The 19,559-nt window shown below is 39.5% G+C and overlaps 1 protein-coding gene across 12 annotated transcripts in view; it reads right to left on the bottom strand.

Moving 5' to 3' along the window:
- The window catches only part of obsl1b (obscurin like cytoskeletal adaptor 1b), a 34,701-nt gene extending 15,142 nt beyond the window's left edge, over positions 1-19,559 (bottom strand). For 3 of the 12 annotated variants that reach the window (XM_026296206.2, XM_026296212.2, XM_026296218.1), the window contains exons 1-22: positions 19,243-19,559; positions 16,724-17,842; positions 15,139-15,408; positions 14,215-14,475; positions 13,814-14,125; positions 13,472-13,738; positions 13,048-13,323; positions 12,643-12,918; positions 12,190-12,465; positions 11,614-11,889; positions 11,008-11,280; positions 10,560-10,832; positions 10,381-10,455; positions 8,198-9,727; positions 7,493-7,768; positions 6,193-6,468; positions 5,202-5,480; positions 4,741-5,016; positions 4,296-4,571; positions 2,948-3,211; positions 2,231-2,506; positions 1,844-2,116 (exon numbers count right to left, since the gene is read on the bottom strand). In XM_026296206.2, coding sequence (XP_026151991.1) covers positions 1,844-2,116; positions 2,231-2,506; positions 2,948-3,211; positions 4,296-4,571; positions 4,741-5,016; positions 5,202-5,480; positions 6,193-6,468; positions 7,493-7,768; positions 8,198-9,727; positions 10,381-10,455; positions 10,560-10,832; positions 11,008-11,280; positions 11,614-11,889; positions 12,190-12,465; positions 12,643-12,918; positions 13,048-13,323; positions 13,472-13,738; positions 13,814-14,125; positions 14,215-14,475; positions 15,139-15,408; positions 16,724-17,738 — 7,576 coding nt within the window. In that variant the 5' untranslated portion in view covers positions 17,739-17,842; positions 19,243-19,559. Of the gene's footprint in view, positions 1-1,843; positions 2,117-2,230; positions 2,507-2,947; positions 3,212-4,295; positions 4,572-4,740; positions 5,017-5,201; positions 5,481-6,192; positions 6,469-7,492; positions 7,769-8,197; positions 9,728-10,380; positions 10,456-10,559; positions 10,833-11,007; positions 11,281-11,613; positions 11,890-12,189; positions 12,466-12,642; positions 12,919-13,047; positions 13,324-13,471; positions 13,739-13,813; positions 14,126-14,214; positions 14,476-15,138; positions 15,409-16,723; positions 17,843-18,096; positions 18,179-19,242 lie in introns of those variants that run through there. The other 9 variants (XM_026296210.2, XM_026296209.2, XM_026296208.2 and 6 more) reach the window with 9 other exon arrangements.

The following is a 19,559-nucleotide window of genomic DNA, read 5'->3' as shown; positions in this document are numbered from 1 at the left end:
TCCTGGAATGCCTGGAGCTGTACAATATCAATAAGACTCCACTTACCTTCATAAGGAACTCAATGGGACTGTGGAAAACAACCCTAGTGGCCAAGCCGGTTGCACAAGTCTCCATCATGTGCGGCATCTACCAAGAAGATGCTCTGTCCCCGCTGCTGTTCTGCATAGGTCTGAACCCCCTCATCCAGATCATCACTAAGACTGGCTTTGGATACCAACTACGAAATACAGCAACCATCAGCCACCTCCTGTACATGGATGACATCAAGCTGTATGCCAGGAGTGAGACATCAACTCACTGATCCACACCACCAGGATATACAGAAACGACATTGGAATGTCATTCGGACTGGACAAGTGTGGTCGAATGATAACAAAGAGAGGGAAGGTTGTCAGGACAGAAAGAGTTGAACTTCCAGAAGGCAGCATAGCGGATATTGAGGGAAGCTACAAGTACCTTGGAATCTCACAGGCAAATGGGAACCAAGAAGAAGCCACAAGGAAATACCTACAGAGAGTAAGACAAGTCCTAAGAAGTCAAGAAGAAGAAGAACAAGGTCCAAGCCATCAACACCTATGCCCTGCCAGTCATCAGATACCCCGCTGGCATAATAAGCTGGCCAAAAGAGGACAAAAAAACCACTGATATCAAGACAAGGAAAATCCTCACAATGCATGGAGGGTTTCACCCCAAATCCAGCACTCTGAGACTGTACACTAAAATGAAGGAAGGAAGACTGGTGAGCGTCAGAGCCACCATCCAAGATGAAACAGCAAAGATCCATGAGTACATCAGGAAGATGGCCCCAAGTGATGGAATACTTAGTGAATATCTCAGGCAACAGAAGTCCGATGCAGAGGAAGAAGAGCAAGAACCATCATGGCATGGTTTGTACCACCACCAGATAGAAGTGGCTGATATCGAAAGTCCTACCAGTGACTGGAAAAAGCTTGACTGAAAGACAATACTAATCATAGCAGCACAAGAACAGGGCCTGAGCACAAGATCAATAGAGGCCGGGGTCTACCACACCAGGCAGGACCCCAGGTGCAGGCTGTGCAAAGATGCCCCTGAGACAATCCAGCACATAACAGCAGGTTGTAAGATGCTAGCAGGCAGAGCGTACATGGAACGCCATAACCAAGTGGCCGGCATAGTGTACAGGAACATCTGTGCCGAGTATGGGCTGGAGGTCCCAAGGTCAAAATGGGACACACCTCCAAAGGTGTCGGAGAATGACCGAGCTAAGATCCTGTGGGACTTCCAGATACAGACCGACAAACAGGTGATGGCTAACCAACCGGACATAGTAGTGGTGGACAAACAGCAGAAGAAAGCCATAGTGGTAGATGTAGCAATCCCAAGTGATAGCAACATCAGAAAGAAGGAACATGAGAAGCTGGAGAAATACCAAGGGCTTAAAGAAGAACTAGAAAAGATGTGGAAGGTGAAGGCAACAGTGGTCCCTGCGGTAATCGGCACCCTCGGGGCTGTGACCCCCAAACTGGGAGAGTGGCTCCAACAGATCCCAGGAACAACATCAGAGATCTCAGTCCAGAAGAGCGCAGTGCTAGGAACAGCTAAGATACTGCGAAGAACCCTCAAACTCCCAGGCCTCTGGTAGAGGACCCGAGATTGAGGAAGACACACACACACCACCCATAGGGGTGAGACGGGAATTTTTATATGTAAAAAAAATTCCCGTCTCACCCCTATGGGTGGTGTGTCTGTATAAAAGTATGTATATATATGTGTGTGTATATATATATATATATATATATATATATATATATATATATATATATATATATATATATATATATATATATATATATATTTTACCTGTAATATTAAGGTGAAAGAATATTGAATCATCAGCTGTGTCACAGACATATTCTCCAGAATCTTCAACCCCACTAGATAGAATCTTCAGTCGTCGATAAGGGCCTTCAACCTTGAGTTTGATGTTCTCACTCTCTTGCAGCTTTTGGCCATCTTTGTACCAGCTGACAGCACCATTAGGACGAGACAACTCACAACTAAGAATAATTTCCTCCGGGACGTGACGGTCAAGATGTACATCCTCATTGGGGTAGATTATCATCACTGGAGGTTCTTTGGATGACAAATACATGAAATTGAAACATGAATATGTTCTTTACAATTCAACATGGGCAAGATCAATTTAGGAGACATTTTGGGCAGTATTTATGTAGCATATTTAAGTACCTCGTATGTTAACCTTGAAGATTAATATGTTGTCTCCAGCCCGACATGTGTATGTGCCTGCATCAGGCAGTTGTGCTGAGTGTACAGTCAGATTTCTTTTGATCCCCTCTGCTTGCACTGTAACATTATTGCTTGGTTGGATTTCAATCCCATCTTTGTACCACTGAACAACACCATCGATCCTTGATACTTTACATGATAGAACAAGCTGTTCTTTTTCCACAACACTCTTGAAAAGCTCCTCCTCTTGGATATCAGCAAATGTTACCGGTGGTGCTGCATAAAACAGTACAAAGAACAACTAAGTTGTTGCCTGAAAGTAGCCTTCATTGTTTACCCTCATGCAATCGTAGCTGATTTCAGGCTTTGCAGTATATATGACACCCCCCACAGACATAATGTTAATGTAATTTAAAAACAACGTGAAATCATTAAAAAAAAAATCAGTTCACTGCTGTAATGCAGTTACACATTAGTTGTGCTGAAAACAACAAACTCATCCAAACGCATGCTATTTTTTCAGATGCTGGTCTTAAGTGTGAAGCATGTATATGAAAGACAACAAAATGTGTAACAAAATTAGGTCATGTAGAAGGATATCAGCAATAATGAATATGATGATGATTGAGTTTTGCTTCGTTCTTAGATATTAGATTTCATGAAGGTGTGAAAGATTACAGTGACAACATCTTGCCAGGAAAAAGCTTAGCATATCACCTTTCACCTCCACACTGAAATCCTTGACATCTGACTCATCACTTTTACAACTGTACCCCCCAGCGCAGGAAGATGTGGCAGATTTCTGATTCATAACCATTGTTGCTTTATTGCCCTCTGAATCGATGTTTACTCCTTTTTTTTGAAAGCACTTTATTCCATCCTCATACCAGCACATCTGGATTTCAGGGTCTGAGATCTCACACTGCAGTTTGATCAGGCTGCCTGCTTCACCAGACTTGTTCCTCTCAGCCTCTGGAACAGCTGAGAATCAAACCGGTGCTATAGGAATTTCAATTCATTGAATGATAACTAGATTAAAGTAATAACATTTGTTTTGTAATGTTTTTGATTTTACAAACTAAAAGCTATTAAATCAGATTTTCAGCTCCAGATTGACCATGTGATCTAAAAATTGTTTTTGCCTACAAAGTCTAACAATAATAAATGAACATCAACAGAGTCATCGATTTGCACTCAGGGAGCTGGAATATTGGAATATAAATCAGTCCAATTTCAAATGATTGGTTTCACTTTATCCATATAAAGTATGAACACTTGACAACATTTAGATGGCAAAGATTAGTGTGTTTACTCTCAAATGCTGTTCTTTTCTGTTTATAAAATTTTAGCTGTTATACAGAACATGTATAGTACATCCTTAATGCACTTTTAGGTTGTCTGCAGCATCTATAATTTTTTGTTCATAAGGCTCACCAGATTTACACAGTACCACAGACTGTAGTCTGCTCTGTATCCTGCAGTAAGTGACAAAGTGACAAAGCCAGAAATTAAGAGTAAAGAAAGAGCTGTAAACACAACAATGAGATAATATTACCTTCTAAAGGTGTGGCAAACATGTTAGTTATCTATTATCTAGTTATTTATAACTTAAATTCTCTCTTTAGCTTCGTTCCTGTCTCCACCAACTCCCGAAGGAACTATTTGGCCCTTTCCCTGTTAGATGGTTCACTTTGTTCAACCATAAGGCTGTTTGTTGTGTGTCTGTCATTTTGTGCTGGGCAGTTCAGTCTGTTTCTCAGAGTGGATGAGAACAGTTCCTGCTGCATCTGGAAGCAACAGTTGGTCTGAGTATATAGTCAGATTTATTTTCCTTTGGTCACCTCAGATTTTATGTTCGTCACCTCTGTGGAAGCATCTTTATCTTTGTGTTCTGAGATGAGACTGAACCAAACATTAAAGCTGCAGGCCATAAAACCAAAATCCTGAAAAGCACTAAAACAGTATACATCAATGTACAATAACATGTTGAAGCCTAAGTTTGTCTAGCAGCCAAGCATTAATTGAAAGAAATGAGTGATTTTGAAGCTCAAAATATTTAGATCACCTGCAACATCCACCTTGAATTTTATCTGGTCATCTCCGGCCTCACAGCTGTATACCCCCGAGTGTGTGACTTCTGCTGACTGAATAACCAGTGCTCTCAGTTTGCCTTTTTTTTGGAATTCATATTCAGTGTTTGGCAGTAGCTGTTCTCCATCCTTGTTCCAATAGACTGGGGCAGTTGGCTCAGAGACTTCACACTGCAGCTTAATTGGGCAGCCTGCCTCAACAACTGTGTTTCTTTCGACCTCTGTAAGTGCTGAAAACCTCACAGGAGTAGCTGGGGATATTATAAGATTTACAGAGAACTGTTAAATTGTCGAGGAAAATTAGTGTTTTTTGGTTTGGTTATTTTAGCACATACACTTCCAATATAGTTAACAGTAATTAAGGAAATGCCAAAATGTTTCTAAAGGCTCATTCATCAAAACTGAATACAAGAAAATCACCTTTGATGTCCACATGGAATGTCACAACATCATCAGCAAGACTACAGCAGTAGAGGCCGGCATCAGAGGCCTTAGCAGAATGAATTATTAGTTTTCTTAAGTTGCCATCTCTTTTCATATCAAGGCCTGTTTTGCAAAAGAGCTCCACTTCATCTTTAAACCAGGAAACCTGGGCAACAGGATCTGAGACCTCGCACTGGAGAATTATTGGACAACCAATTGCAATCATCTTGTATTTTTCTGATTGTGCGATTGGCATGATCTGTGGCGACTGGCCTAAGAGAAGAGAATAACAAAGATTTTGGATAAGAAGGCATAAGTCACTATCAGCAAACAGAACACGCTGCCCAGCAAGTAATACCATGTTCTCATAAGCAACGATGAAAACCCCTCACACCTCTCATTCAATACGATGGAGATGTTAAATATATAAGAAGACAGCAAGGACAAAAAGAAATCACCTTTAACATCCACTTTAAGTGTGAAGGTGTCATCAGATGTTGAACATTCATAGGTGCCATCATGTGCGTTATCAGCTGATTGGATGAGCAGTGTCCCTGCTGGACCATCTGGCTGTATTTCCACATTGTTTTGTGGCGTCACTTCATCCCCATCCTTGTACCAGTTGACTTGTGTAGACTGATCTTGAGAGGGTTCACAGCTCAGGATGGTAGTAGTGCCTTCTTGGTCAGACTTGTTCCTGTCAGTCTCTTGAAGCTCTGAGAACTTCACCGGTTGTTCTATAGGTTATTGCAAAAAGAGTGTCTTAATAAACTTCATTGACATAATTTCTTAAAATGATTAAATATCAAATATATTTTCAGGTAGAGGATAGGATAGGAGTTGAAGATGCAAACTGAAATTTAAGAAATCTGAAAGACCTTCAGATCAAACCACTTCTGAACAACACATGCAAGCGACATAACAAAGACAATAAGTAAAATTTAACATTTTCAAAGGGCTAAAAAAAGAGTAAGAATCAAAGTGGGATCCGTCAGAGTTATCTGCTTTTTTTTGTACAGTGACAGAAACAAACACAAAAATAAACACATAAGACGTAAGGAATGAAGTGTTTGTTTGTGATAGAGGAACTGTGTTCAGTTAGTTCCTTTATTAAAAAAGAGAGATGATATCCTATATTATTTATTTTAATTTTTGAAAAAAAAAAAACAAAAACAAAAATTGTGTCATATGGTGTTGTGAAACGACATCCAATGAAAAATTTGTTACAAACTGAAATGTATTCAAATTTTGCTTTTGTCTGGTTTATTCAGTAATTTTCAGAATCTATTTCAGAGGAAATTTGTTTTATGTTTTAGGAAGATTTGTTCACCAAATTTTCAGATTTTCCAGTTTCTGTTAGATGATTAACCAAATGTGGCTAAATCAGCCTAACTGCTGTTACAGTTAGTTGGCAGTGCAAGACAGTGATACAGAGTTTCTGAGCATCACCTTTTACTTCCACAGCAAACTGGATGTCATCATCCTTTGACTCACAACGATATACACCAGTATGAGCCTGCTCGGCTGATGGGACAACTAGACTCCTCAGATTTCCCTCTGACTGGATGTCTACACCACTTTGAGGAAGGAGCTTTGTTCCATCCTTGAACCAATTGACTTGTCCAATGGGGTCTGAGAGCTCACACTGTAGAGCAATGGGCCAGCCAGCGATGACTGTCTTTTTCTGGTCAGTCTTTGCTATAGCCGAAAACTTCAGAGGTGGTGCTAAAAGATTGAATGTAAAATAGAACTGGTCAATAAAACAGATACTGTTATTAACCAAATAAGGCAAAGTACAAACCTGAAACTACAGCCTTCGGTCATGACTTCACGTCAAGCAATTATATAAAAAAAAAAATCTATCTAATATATATATGTGTATGTATGTGTGTGTGTGTGTGTGTGTATGAATATATGTATAATATATATAATTCTGAATGTATGTGTATATGACTGTGAAAGAAATATCTGACTGTACCAACACTGTGCTTCAACAGTGCATTTTGAAAGGGACTTCAGAAATATTTTTTCAGTAGGACATAAAGCCTTAAAACAAGGGGTACTGTATCTGTATCTTTATTAATATGTAATATCATGTTATTCAGTTACTGTAGGAAATTACTATGTCTAAGGGTATACCAATTTAATATTAGAATTAAAAAATTAACATAGATTCTGCCATTTTTTTTAAACTTGATCTCATAGGTTTTTGTTGTTATTGTAACTACGTTCTGACAAAGCCCATATGCTATAATTTAGTTGCCAAATAATGTTGGTGTGTGAAATACAACATATAAATTAAGCTTGAATCTGCAATCTCTCTCATATATATATATATATATATATATGTGTGTATGTGTGTATGTGTGTGTGTATATATACACACACACATACACACTATGTGGTAAATTATATTCAATTGATGTTATGGAAATAAATTTTATGTTTGTCAGCTCTGTGGCAGCATCCAACCTGTAGGGTGAGTTTTAACATCTGTCCAGATGAAAAAACTAGCCTTTATGGCTAATTATGCCATATTTACAGAACTATTCATTAATATGCATTGTCCCTGAAGTGAATAAAATAAAAATAATAATAATCAAAACTCCCTACTTTAGAATTCTCTAATTAATCCAAGGTAAAAAAAAAAAAAAAAAAATCTATAATTACCCTAAGCAAAAGAAAAACATTTGGCTGCATGTTACCCTCACAAAAATCTGTTTGCAGAACAGAAAACAAATCTTTTCACCTTTAACATCCACATGAAACTGCATTGCGTCATCTCTTGTCTTGCAGGTGTAAGTCCCTGCATGGGACGGCATCACTGACTGGAAAGCCAGTGTTCTTATGGAATCCTCTGCCAGCATGTCATGCCCAGCTGCTTCATGTAGTTCTATTTCATCCTTGTACCATGTAACGTGAGCATTAGGATCTGATATCTCACACTGCAGCACTAAGGATTCACCAGCTTCAATAGACTTGTTCCTCTCAGCCTCACAAAGTGTTGTAATTGTCACAGGCGGCGCTGGGGATGTTTGAGGTAACATCAGGAGAAAATTATATCAGTATGACTGACTACAACAAAATGATGGTTTCTAACATAAAAATCTCAAATCAAGATTAGTCATGCCAATAAATTCTAAGAATTAAAATAAGTCTATATAAAGTATACATCTTTTTGTTATGTCAGTAATCTAAGAGGTATTTTTGGTTAGACTTGAGATAACTAGGCATTCAAGTTAGGATTTGAAGCTAATGTATTTACTTGTTTCCCTATTATTACAGTCCTACAGACCCACAACATTTTACTAAAGTAGGTTTAATATGAATAAAATAAGTAAATGCAGAAATGGTCAAAATATCAAGGATTGCATGAAAGCAATCTCCTCATTTTACATAATGTCAACATTGTGCCCATTAATTTTTTGTTTGTAATGCTAATCATTTAAATCACCTTCAACAGCCACCTTATTTGCAGTGACACTGTCACTCCAGTGACTGTCACATGTCCTTGATAGATAGATATCTTCTGATAGGGCAGTAGATGCCTGCTCGATATAATAAAGCTCTGCAAACTGGGTAGATGATCTCTGCCCATAGTTAACTGTGTTATCGCCTTGGTCATCTGTGGCCTCCACAGTGTGATCACCCTCTGTTTGGACTGTTGTGGCCTGCGTGGAATTATACATCCCCTCTGAATGGTTGGGTACTGCTTGTCCTGTGTGATAGAAGTCGTCCAATCTGACATATGCAGACTGTTGCAAATTGTACTGCTCCCCTGGTTGGACAGTGTCTGCCTCTTTAGAGTTATACAAGTCCAGTGATTGAGGATATGTGGTGTTAGCAAAGTCAGTGAGCTTCTCATACTGAACAACTGATGTCTGTAGTGGACTGTTTAACTCCTCTGATTGCTCAGTTGGAGTCCATGAGGAGTTACATGTGCCTTCTGAATGGATAATTTTAGCTTGTATGCATTCAAGGAGGTTCTCTGACTGAACAGTTGACTGTATGGAGCTACATAGCTCGTACGATGGGACAAATGCAGTCTGTGAGGAATTTAAAGGCTCCTCTGATTGGACAGTTGCAGTATCTAATGATTTAATGGGCTCCTCTGATTGGATAGTTACATTCACTAATGATTTAAAGGGCTCTTCTGACTGGACAGTTGCAAAATGTAAGGATGGAATAGGCTCTTCTGACTGGGGAGTTGCAAAACATAAGGATGGAATAGGCTCTTCTGACTGGGGAGTTGCAAAACATAAGGATGGAATAGGCTCTTCTGACTGGGGAGTTGCAAAACATAAGGATGGAATAGGCTCTTCTGACTGGGGAGTTGCTTTTTTTAAGGATTTACAGAGCTTGTCTGACCTGACTGAAATCTGTAAATGGTTAGTAAAGTGCTCTGACTGGGTCGTGGAAGTCTGTAGGGGGCTACCTAACTGTGACTGGACAGTTGGGATTTGTAATGAGCTATGTAGCTCTTCTGATTGGACAGTTTGGTTTTTACAATTGGATTCCTCTGATTCAACAGCTGCAGTTTGTAGAAGATTACAGAACTTATCTGTCTGGATGGTCGTCTGCAGGGAATTATCGGGCTCCTCACATGGAGCTTCTGAATGCTGTGTATAGTAAATTAATTCCTCACCTTCTGATTCTGTGGGATGGTTAGTATTATGGTGTTTGTCAGATTGCATTAACGTTGGCTTTGCAGAGTTAAAGTCAACTGGAGATTGTCCATTTTTTGTCTGTTGATTTTCATTGATCTCCTTTGGCTGTTTTGTTGTAATCCAGCCAATCATATTTTCATTTGTTGACTGGGAAGTTGCCGTATTTGTAGAATAGTCTTCATATATCTTAGTGTCCCCTGTCTTGCCACCAAAGATACCAGAAATGCATTGTGAGGACGTGCAGATAACTTCAACAGGATAAGCCTCATCCATGGACTTGTTCTTCTCTTGGTCAGAAGAGAGCCATGGCGGTGTAGCTATAAGCATTGTGATGTACACAGAGAAAGGTTTTCAGTTGTTGATGGTCTCAATACTTCTTCTCATAACAGAATTTTACATCAGTGTGGGTTAGCATGGAGTTATGGAATAATCCATTGCAAAGACAAACAAGAAGGTCGACCAGGTTTGGTCTGAGATTGAGCTCCAACTGACTCCTTATATTGTATTGTATAGTGTCAAACTATCCACTAAAATACCTAAAAGCTAAAAGTACACAAATTTCCTTCTCTTTGTTAAGAGTTCGTTGTCATTGCAACGGGTAGAGTTTCGGGGCAGCAATGTGAATGGTAGGATCTGGTGGTGAATAAGACATAAGATGGATTTAAAGAGTTGTGAGCTGCTTGTTACAAGCAAAGATGGCTGTTAAAATAAAGAATGAATTGACAAACACAACATATATGTTAGTATAAGGAACAGCTGCTTGGCTACTAAACACCCACATTGATTAAGAGCCAAAAACTGCAAGAAATAACAGAGGCCAGGAATGACAATATGACAAAAAAGCAATTTTCTAAAGGAAAGAAAAACTACAATTGCCTGAGGTGATTCAGCCAACAATACACCACTGTTGTTAGTGGCATTTATGTGCTGGGTTAACACAGATGACTGATGTTCAAATATATCAAATCACCTTTGATATCCTCAGTGTACTGGGTAGATGCCTCAGCTATCTCACCAATCTCATCATGATAGTGACGCTGCTCTGCTGTTTAAACAAAGCCAAAGAGAAAACAATAAGCTGGGTGATAGTTTTACATATCTGACTAAATTCTTGATTCATAATTGTGTAGGTTAATTTTGGAACACCACCTGTCAGGTCCACATTTAACTGTGCATCACCAGATGTTTCACAGCCAAACCTCTCTTCACTAGACATATCAAGTGACTGGAGGGGCACGGCTTGGCTGCTGCTTTGTGATTCACAGTCAGCTTCCCTTTTTGGGTAGATCTGGGTTCCATCTTTGTACCAACAAGCTTTGGCAATGGGATCTGAAATCTCAAATTGCTGAACAATTGAGCAGTGTGCCTCAGCAGACTTGGTCTTCTCAACATCAGGACCAAGCAGATATGTCGGTGAAGCCACTATAGACAATCATTGGAGGGATACTTTCAATGTGCATTCAACTTAAAATGACTTAATGGAGATACTGTTACAGATATCAGCTCTGCATTGTAAGATAAATAAGAAGACATGCTAAAAGCTATATAAAGGGTTAGTCATAACTAAGATAGGAAATACAGTTACAAAAAAAGTCACCTTGATTTTTTACTATCAATTGGGCAACATCAGCTGCTGTTGCGCAATAGTATGCCCCAGACTTTGTGAGATGAGTTGGTTCAATAACAAGTGTCTTCTTTATGTCTCCCATTTCAAAATCGGGCTGTCTATTACAATCATGTTCCTCATCCCTCTGTTGTGACACTTGGACAACAGGGTCTGAGATTTCACATATTGGTTCAGTGGGGCACGTTGCTTCAAATGACTGCTTCTCCACAATGTCCGGTGAAGGCGACAGTGGCAACGTTGGAGCTAAAGATGATGATTCATATCATAATTTTGAATTTAACAGTGCATATTTAGACTCTGAATATGACAGCGTTTATAGGTTCAGCTTCCCCAAATGGGGGAATTAATCTGTTATTTCTCAGCCCACATTCAAGAAGAGGAAATTCACATTCAAGGATTACGTAGACATTTACATTTGGTCAATAGAGATTAAGTTTACAGAAACAGTTAAAACCACAGAAAACATGAATTAAACACAGACAGACAGTTATGCATATTGTAAAGGTTAGTTGCATCATCTCTCCAGAAAGCGCTAAGATTTTCTCTTAAGATTTAAAAAAATTTAATAAAAATCACCTTTAATATCCACAGTGAAATGGATAGTGTCATCAGCAGTTTCACAGCTGTATAGCCCTGAGTGCAAGAGCTCAGCAGATGGGATAACGAGTCTTCTCAACATGCCATTACTCTGTATATCCAAACCATTCTGCGGGGACAGCTTTACACCATCTTTATACCAGCAGACGGGCACAGTGGAGTCTGCAACTTCACATTCCAGCTCCAAAGCTTTGCCCGCTTCAAGTGACTTGGTTCTCTCAATGTCAAAGATACTAGAGTACATCACTGGTATAGCTAGCATTGGGAATTCAGGACAGCTCAATAAAATCAAGGCTGTGGAAATGATACCTTGCAAAAATGTAACTGCTGAGCAAGATTTGAAAAGGGCTTTGGAGATTTTCAATTGTGGGAAAATGATAATCGTCAAACAAATGATCATAAATAGTAATCACCTGGTGTATTAACAGTTCAGGTCAGCTTGTGCATTTCTACATTTCTACAATACATATAGTAAAAGCAGGGATTATTAGTTGCATGTAGAAAGTGGTGTTGGGGTTATAATATAAATGCACAAGATAAAAAGTGTAAAGTCACCTTGGATTTCCACTTGAAACTCCATAGTATCATCCTGTGTGGTGCATCTGTACACACCAGAGTGGCACAGCTCTGCAGACTGAACAACTAAGATCCTTGTGTTGCCCTCAGAGTTGATTTCTAATGCAGAGTTTGAAGTGAGCTGCATGTCATCCTTGTACCAACAAACTTGGGCCTCAGGATCTGACACCACACACTGGAGTACAATAGGGCAGCCTGCTTCGATCAACCTGGTCCTCATTTCTTCAGGAATTGCTGAGAACTTCACAGGTGGAGCTACAGATATTTGTAGATCTTATGTCAACCTCATTTCAACCTCATGCTAGCTGTTTACATACTGACAACCAAGATTTTATGCTCTAATGCAGAGAAAAAAATGTCACAGCTGCACTTTGACAAATGTTAAGAAGTGCAACAGAAATGTTCCACATTGCTTAAGGTAAAATAAATCACCTTTGATGTCCACGTTGAACATGATGGTGTCACCCTTTGTCTTACAGCAGTATAACCCAGAGTGGAAAAATTCTGCTGAGTGGACAATCAGTTTTCTCACCAAGCCATCAGTTAGAATATCTACTCCATTTTGAGGATGGAGCTTTGACCCATCTTTGTACCAGTGCACTTGGGCAGAGGGATCTGAGAGCTCACATTGTAAAACAATGGAGCAGCCTTTATGGATGGTCTTGTTCCTCTCAGCGTCTGAAATTGCTGAAAACCTTACCGGTGGGGCTATAGATATTTAGATATTTTAATGGATTAAATTGTAAGGATTTTATTATCAGACTTTAAAAGAAGACTAAATGCATTAAAAAACAGGCAGTGATAAAACAGATGTCACTAGAATTTGAAGAAACTCACCCTCTACTTCCACATTGAATCGGATGACGTCATCAATAGCGTCACAGCAGTACACGCCTGAATGTGAGAATTCTGCTGATTGGATGACAATTCTTCTCATGGTGCCCTCTGATTGGATATGAACACCCTCCATTTTTTGTAATTCCACCCCATTCTTGTACCAGTGCACTGGAGCTGCAGGGTCTGACAGCTCACAGTAGAGCACAATGGGGTTCCCTGCTTCTACAAATTTGTTTCGATCCATTTCTGACAGTGGTGAAAACTTGACAAGAGGAGCTGCAGATGTTAGAAAAACAATAAGAATTTGGTCTTGCCTCAATAAGGCTTACCACTAAGGATAATACACTGAAGTATACAGTACACTGGTGTGTTATCTTTTACCAACCAAGACACTTAGGCAAAGAATGAAAATGATCACACATACCTTGAATATACAGTGCTGCAGAATCACGGATGCCATAGGCAATAAATGTAATCTCAGCTCCATTGTCTGTATCACGTACTCCCCGTATACGAAGTGATTGGTGCGTACGTGACCGGCGCATGGAAAAACGTTCATCCTCCTGAAGTTGAGTACCATTTAAGAACCATGTACCGATAACTGAAGCAGAGAGCTCAATGGAGAAGAGGGCATCTTGTCCTTCTGGCACCAAGGCATCCTGTAAGGGAGCTTGTATTCTGGCGACTGGAACTGTAAAAGAAAATTAGTGTGTACAACTAATATAGTTAAACATTTTGAGTTTTAATTAACCAGAATTATATTTACCCAGGTGAACGGCTCTGGGGAACTCAACATTATTGCTCTTTCCATATTTGTTTACGCTGCAAATGCGAAATCGATAATCGGCTTCACATGGAACACTGTCACCAAGGATCTCCACAGAGGTTGCAGAGTCAGTGGTCAGGCACTGTAGCCACTCCTGTGAGCCAGTGCCCACTTCCTGTCGCTCAAGCACGTATCCTGATGGAGGGTTTCTTCGTGAGTCCTGAGCAGGAATCCATGACAGAAGAGCAGCATTAGCACGCTCGGTGTTGATCTGCACACCCACTGGACTACTGGGAGGACAGTGTCTGGCCGCTAAAGCAAAAAGAAGCCCAAAGCGCATCATCAAATATTTGGCAAATACCATATTTAAAGGCTGTAATTTTACAGATGAGCGATCAAACCTTTTACTCTTAGCTGAGAGGAAGTCTTGGATCTTCCTACAAGAAAAGTCACAAGGCCAGTGTCTTCTGGCATCGTATTGACGAAAACCAGGATGTGAGTTCGACCAAAGGACTTTATGATGGTCTGATGCGTTTCACGCAGCTCTACACCATCTTTGTACCAATGTATGTCCATCTCTTCTTTTTCCACTTCAACACAAAAGGCAGCATTTTCCCCTTCCAAGACATCTACTTTTCTTGGAAGCTTTCGCAAAATTGTACCTGGAAGGAAAATGTTCTGAGTGATTTCATAGCACATTAACAGAACAAGGATTCTGGTTTTATGGATCTATAAATACAACAGCAAAATATGTCACATGTAATTGCATTGCACAGTGACACAGTTCCTAATCTAATCTTCTTATTGTCCAAGTGCCTTTTAAAACAAATCACCATTACCACCAAAAAATAAAACATATTCTGATCTGACACTGCAGAGTTTAGGTTTGATTTAAGCGCTAAAATAACAGTAGGAGTTAAGGAAAGATTGTGATTTAGATTAAAATAACCTTAGTAAGGTTAGTAAATCTTTAATATAAGGAAAAAATGTGGCTGAAATATTGACTGTTGATAGAAATTGGGACATGAACAGTCAATGTCCAACATTTCATTGATCCATTTGGCCTCCTCCATCTGCAGCTTTCGCGCCACTATAACCATGAGAAGTCTGTAATATTGTACATAATAAACATTACAGTGCATAGTTTCTTTCAGCTTGATGTAGGCCTATTTCAAATTAAACTAACCGGACAAAAATTGACAAAACAAACCGTATGTTACATGGCTGTGCATTTACCAAATAATACTTTTGTCAGTACACTCACTTTCATATATTTTTCATTGTACTTGTGAAATAAAGCTTTACTGTGATTGTATCCAATTTACCTTTTACAGCTACTTCTGCAATGCTTCTACCTCCATCTGGCATTTCACAGAGATAAATCCCATCATCGTCAACTCCAATGTCACGGATAGTTAGTCGCCTTTTTGTTCCCCACTCCTCCATTCCGTATTTGGCCCCTGGCTGCAGTCGTCTGTCCTCCAGATACCATGTGATGGGAACAGAGTCCTCTGGAACTTCACACTCAAGAACAGCCAAATCTCGTTCCCAGACCTCTAGATCAATGAGAGGCTGCTTGAACCGCACTAGTGGCTCTGGGACCAAGGCAGAACACCAGTTTGATTAAGCCAGCATGACTAATGTAAAAAAAAGTTTAAGATGTGAAGATTTATGTCTATCTAAAAATGGTATTAGTACAACTTCATCAATAAACATTTTTCAGGCAAGCCAACCCAGTCAACCCTGCGAAAACTGTGCAATATCTCTGTCCTTGGAGTGAGCACTGTAAATGAAAATATATTTGGCAGCAAATTCCAGTGAATTTCCAGTGAACAAGGTTACAAACGTGGACAAACAAAGAGACAAGTGAAAGAATATTTTGTTGAAGAATTAGGAATCGACAGGTCATTAACACCTTAGATATGAGGGTGTTAGATATAAAATAGTGTTTCTAACTATCACCCTCAAACAGTCAACTACCTGGTGCAGTTGAAAACAAAATACTTTGGACTGTATTAAGCAAAGCTCTCCGTTTCCTTCTCTTACTAATGTTTTAACAAGTCCAAATAAACAGGCAACTGATGAAACACATTCTCCATCTTCCATTCAAATCATCTTTAAATCTATCCTCTCAGCACATGACCATTAATTCTGTCTCAGCGTTATTTTCTGTTGCTGACTGATACAGTACAATACTTTTTGCTGGTGCCATGAGTTTGGACTTCTCTGGGCCATGTGAGAAATATGATGCCCTTACCCAGAGATTTTGATCACGTGGATTCCCCCCTAGACGTTTCAAAACTAAGTAGCTTTGCAGACATCATATACTACTGGAGTGCACCACTAGCCAATGAACTTTGCTTGTTTAGATATCTTCAGCGTCTATTTTCAGATCATTAATACATTTAATTAATCCTTCGGTGGACTCAAGATTTAATTGTTTTTAACGAAGCCGATTTAAAATAATTTATTCTTTTTTTCAGCTCAGTGGTCTGCTGACCTGTCCTTTTAACTTATAATATTATCCCACATACCTGATTTTTACTTGAACAAATGCCTTAAGTAGTAATTTGCAAGCAGCAACTTGCAAGTATACATTTTTTACTAGTCTCTCTATGTAATAAAGCATATTATCTCAGCAAATCTTCTCTCCAGGTTTCTTTTTGAAAGCATCAGTACATCACCATAGAGCTTTAGATGATGTCTTCATCTATGAAGATATCTCACTGACATCATTGTGGCATGAAATACATAGAAATCTGATCCAAGATCACACCACCTCCTCATTTGCTCCTTTACTTACTGAAAAGGGCATCCCAGACTAGTGTGTTTACTCTTTATACAACCTACATTTTTTTCACATTTTACATTATTAAAAATTTGAAGCCACTAAAAATGACCTTGACTTACCCTTTACAGAGAGGTGTACAGCACTGAGGGTTTGTCCTGCTGTATTTGATGCAGCACAGACATAAACACCATTATCCTTCTGCTTACAGTACAGGACTTTGAGTGTGAAGTATCCTTCTCTGTCCTCATATAACAAATAACGCCTTCCAGACAGTATCAGCCTGCCATCCTTCCTCCATATTATTTCTGGTTTGGGTTTACCAGTCACAAAGCAGCGGAATTTGGCATGTTTACCCTCTGTCACTGCAAACATTTTTACTTTAGTTGACTTGATCATGGTGTCATCTTTGAGCCGGTTTAACACCTGCCTACCACTCCTCTGTTTCCCTTGGTGTGCTTTCCACTGGCCATTTGTGTAGCCATTACGATTTCCTTCTTCCTCATGTCCTGGGCCTGCATCAACAAGCAACACAGCTCCTGCCAGTGATTCCCCAAACTCATTCCTGGCTTTGCATGTGTATACACCTCCATCAGGTGCTCGAGTCTTAAAGATCTTGAGCTGGAACCAGCCACCATCCTGATAACCCACATTGAAATGTGTGCTTTCAAATATTTCATTGAGTTTCCTGCCATCCTTTTCCCAAACAACCTCTGGTCGCGGATTTCCCCAGAGCTTACACGAGAAGACTGCATCTTCCCCACGACCAACACGAGTGGAAAGGGGCTTAATAAGAAATCGGGGCTTATTTTCCTCTCGTAGCTCCATCTCTTGTGCCTCACCTTCCACCTTCAGTGTGGCTGCTGCATATGTTTCCCCAATGCTGTTCTTTGCTTTGCATATGTATTGTCCACTGTCTTCTGTTGTCACAGCTGAAATTATGAGATTGTAAACATTTCCGTCCTCAAAAACCCTATATCGTCCTTGTGGGTCAATCTTTTCATTGTTTCGTTCCCAGATAACTGCAGGCCTTGGATCACCACCAATTTGGCACTTCAGAACAGCATCAGTCCCACTTTGTACCACCACAGGTCTTGGATAAGCCAAGAAACGTGGTGCACCACCAAACACATCCATTTCTGCTTCTCTGTTAGCCTCACTCCACCTTAAGCAGTTCAGGAGCACAATAAGTGGCAGTTATTCACCGGGACAAGTTGGTTCAACGTCTTTGCTGCAAACTTCTAAAAAAAGAAGTAACAAATGGATTAGTGTAACGTCAAACAGCTTCTGTATTTGATAACAGTGAAATTGTAACATTTCAGCTGGCTCATTCAACTTTATATGAACCAAATATCAGATTATCCCTTTAGCATTCCTGTGACAGAAAAATTAACCCATGCATTTTGGAATGAAAATAAAATTTCTATCATTCAAACATTCAGGCCCACGCCCTTTACGTGTCATCTGTTTCAGCATAAATGGATGGAATGATTACAAGTTTGATGGAATTAGATCTGTCTGCGGAAGAGAAAAACAGCATTGAGAGAGGGAACAGTCTACTTCTACTGCAACAGCAGCCACACATAGCCAGTACAGCTGGTGCTGTATTTCAATGGGAAAGTGCTTAATATAGCACTCTCTAAATAGGCGTGCAAGGGAGTATGTGTCAGGTATCACAAAGACAGGTCTGAAACCCGCGTGCTCACAAAAACACCAGCCGAAATCACTGTACACATTGAAGAGACCTTGCAGTGGAAATATGCTAAACCACGATCACACCCTTTTTTTGGCAGCTCTGCTAGGAGATACTTTCTTTTAAAGTCATATCTCTACATAAATGTCAATTACGCAATCCTAGAAATGTTGTTTATATGAGAGTTTATAATTTGTTTTCAAAGTTTGTAAATTGTCATTAGGCTTATTTTGATGATTTGTGATATTCAGCTGTATAAATAAAATTTGACTAGAGAAGAAGACCTTCTGAGCTTTGACAGAATATATTTATCAGTGATCTGATGTGTTTTGGGGCAGGTCCTAATGTGTGGTAACGTGGATGCAGGAAAAACCTTTCACGTCTCAAAGGATGATCTCAGGATTGTGTTTTTGAAACCACCTACTTCAACATAATAATATCACACAGGATCTCTGTTGAAGAACATTTTTAACAATAATAATATCAAGAATCATATATAATCAGTGGGGCTTTTTTTTCAAATATTTATATTCAACCTGTGGTCAAATACTAAAAAATTCCTACTTGTTTTCTGTCCACTGAAAAAAGAAATCAAGTCTTTACTTTATTATATTTTCCCACAATGCCTTTGTATGTAAAACCAATTAAATATTGGCATAAAAGATGTTTAAACTAGCAACTTTAATACTGCTGTAGTTTTTTGTAACTTACACTGAATGTTGATGACAAACTAGAATAATCACTGAATATTTTCTTTACATAATTTTACAAGTTGTGTAAAAACTCACATTTCAAGATGTGATTTAAGTTTGGACAGTGCATTGAATGTATCTATTCCTATGGGAAGTTTAAAGAGTGGAGATTAACCCCTGTGTTTACTTGTCTGATTTAATTGGAATGGCCTCTGCCCCTTGCGAAGCAGTGCTGTATAACCCTCACATGACCTACCTCGCTTCAGTCGCCAGGAACGGCCGTCAACATACATTCCGCACTTGCAATCTCGCTTCGAGTTAAGAAGCAGTGCCACCCGTCTCCAGAAGGCTGAGTAACGTCCCTAGTTGACTTTAGATTCAGACACATGCTCTCCTCAAAGATCCCAATTTTCACTGCAATACATCTCAGTAAACGTCTGTCCCGTAGGAGGGACAGAAAACATAACTTTACTATCCACAGCAGCTTCTTATTTAACAACTTGAGAGTGGTCCCCCAGTCTCTGTCTTGTTCAGACCTTAGACACCCCAAGTGTCATTGTTCGTGGAATACCA

This window comes from Mastacembelus armatus, chromosome 21 (genome assembly GCF_900324485.2).
Source record: "Mastacembelus armatus chromosome 21, fMasArm1.2, whole genome shotgun sequence".
NCBI lineage: Eukaryota > Metazoa > Chordata > Actinopteri > Synbranchiformes > Mastacembelidae > Mastacembelus > Mastacembelus armatus.
Note: the sequence above shows the minus strand (reverse complement) of the source record. Positions and strands in the feature narration are given on the sequence as shown.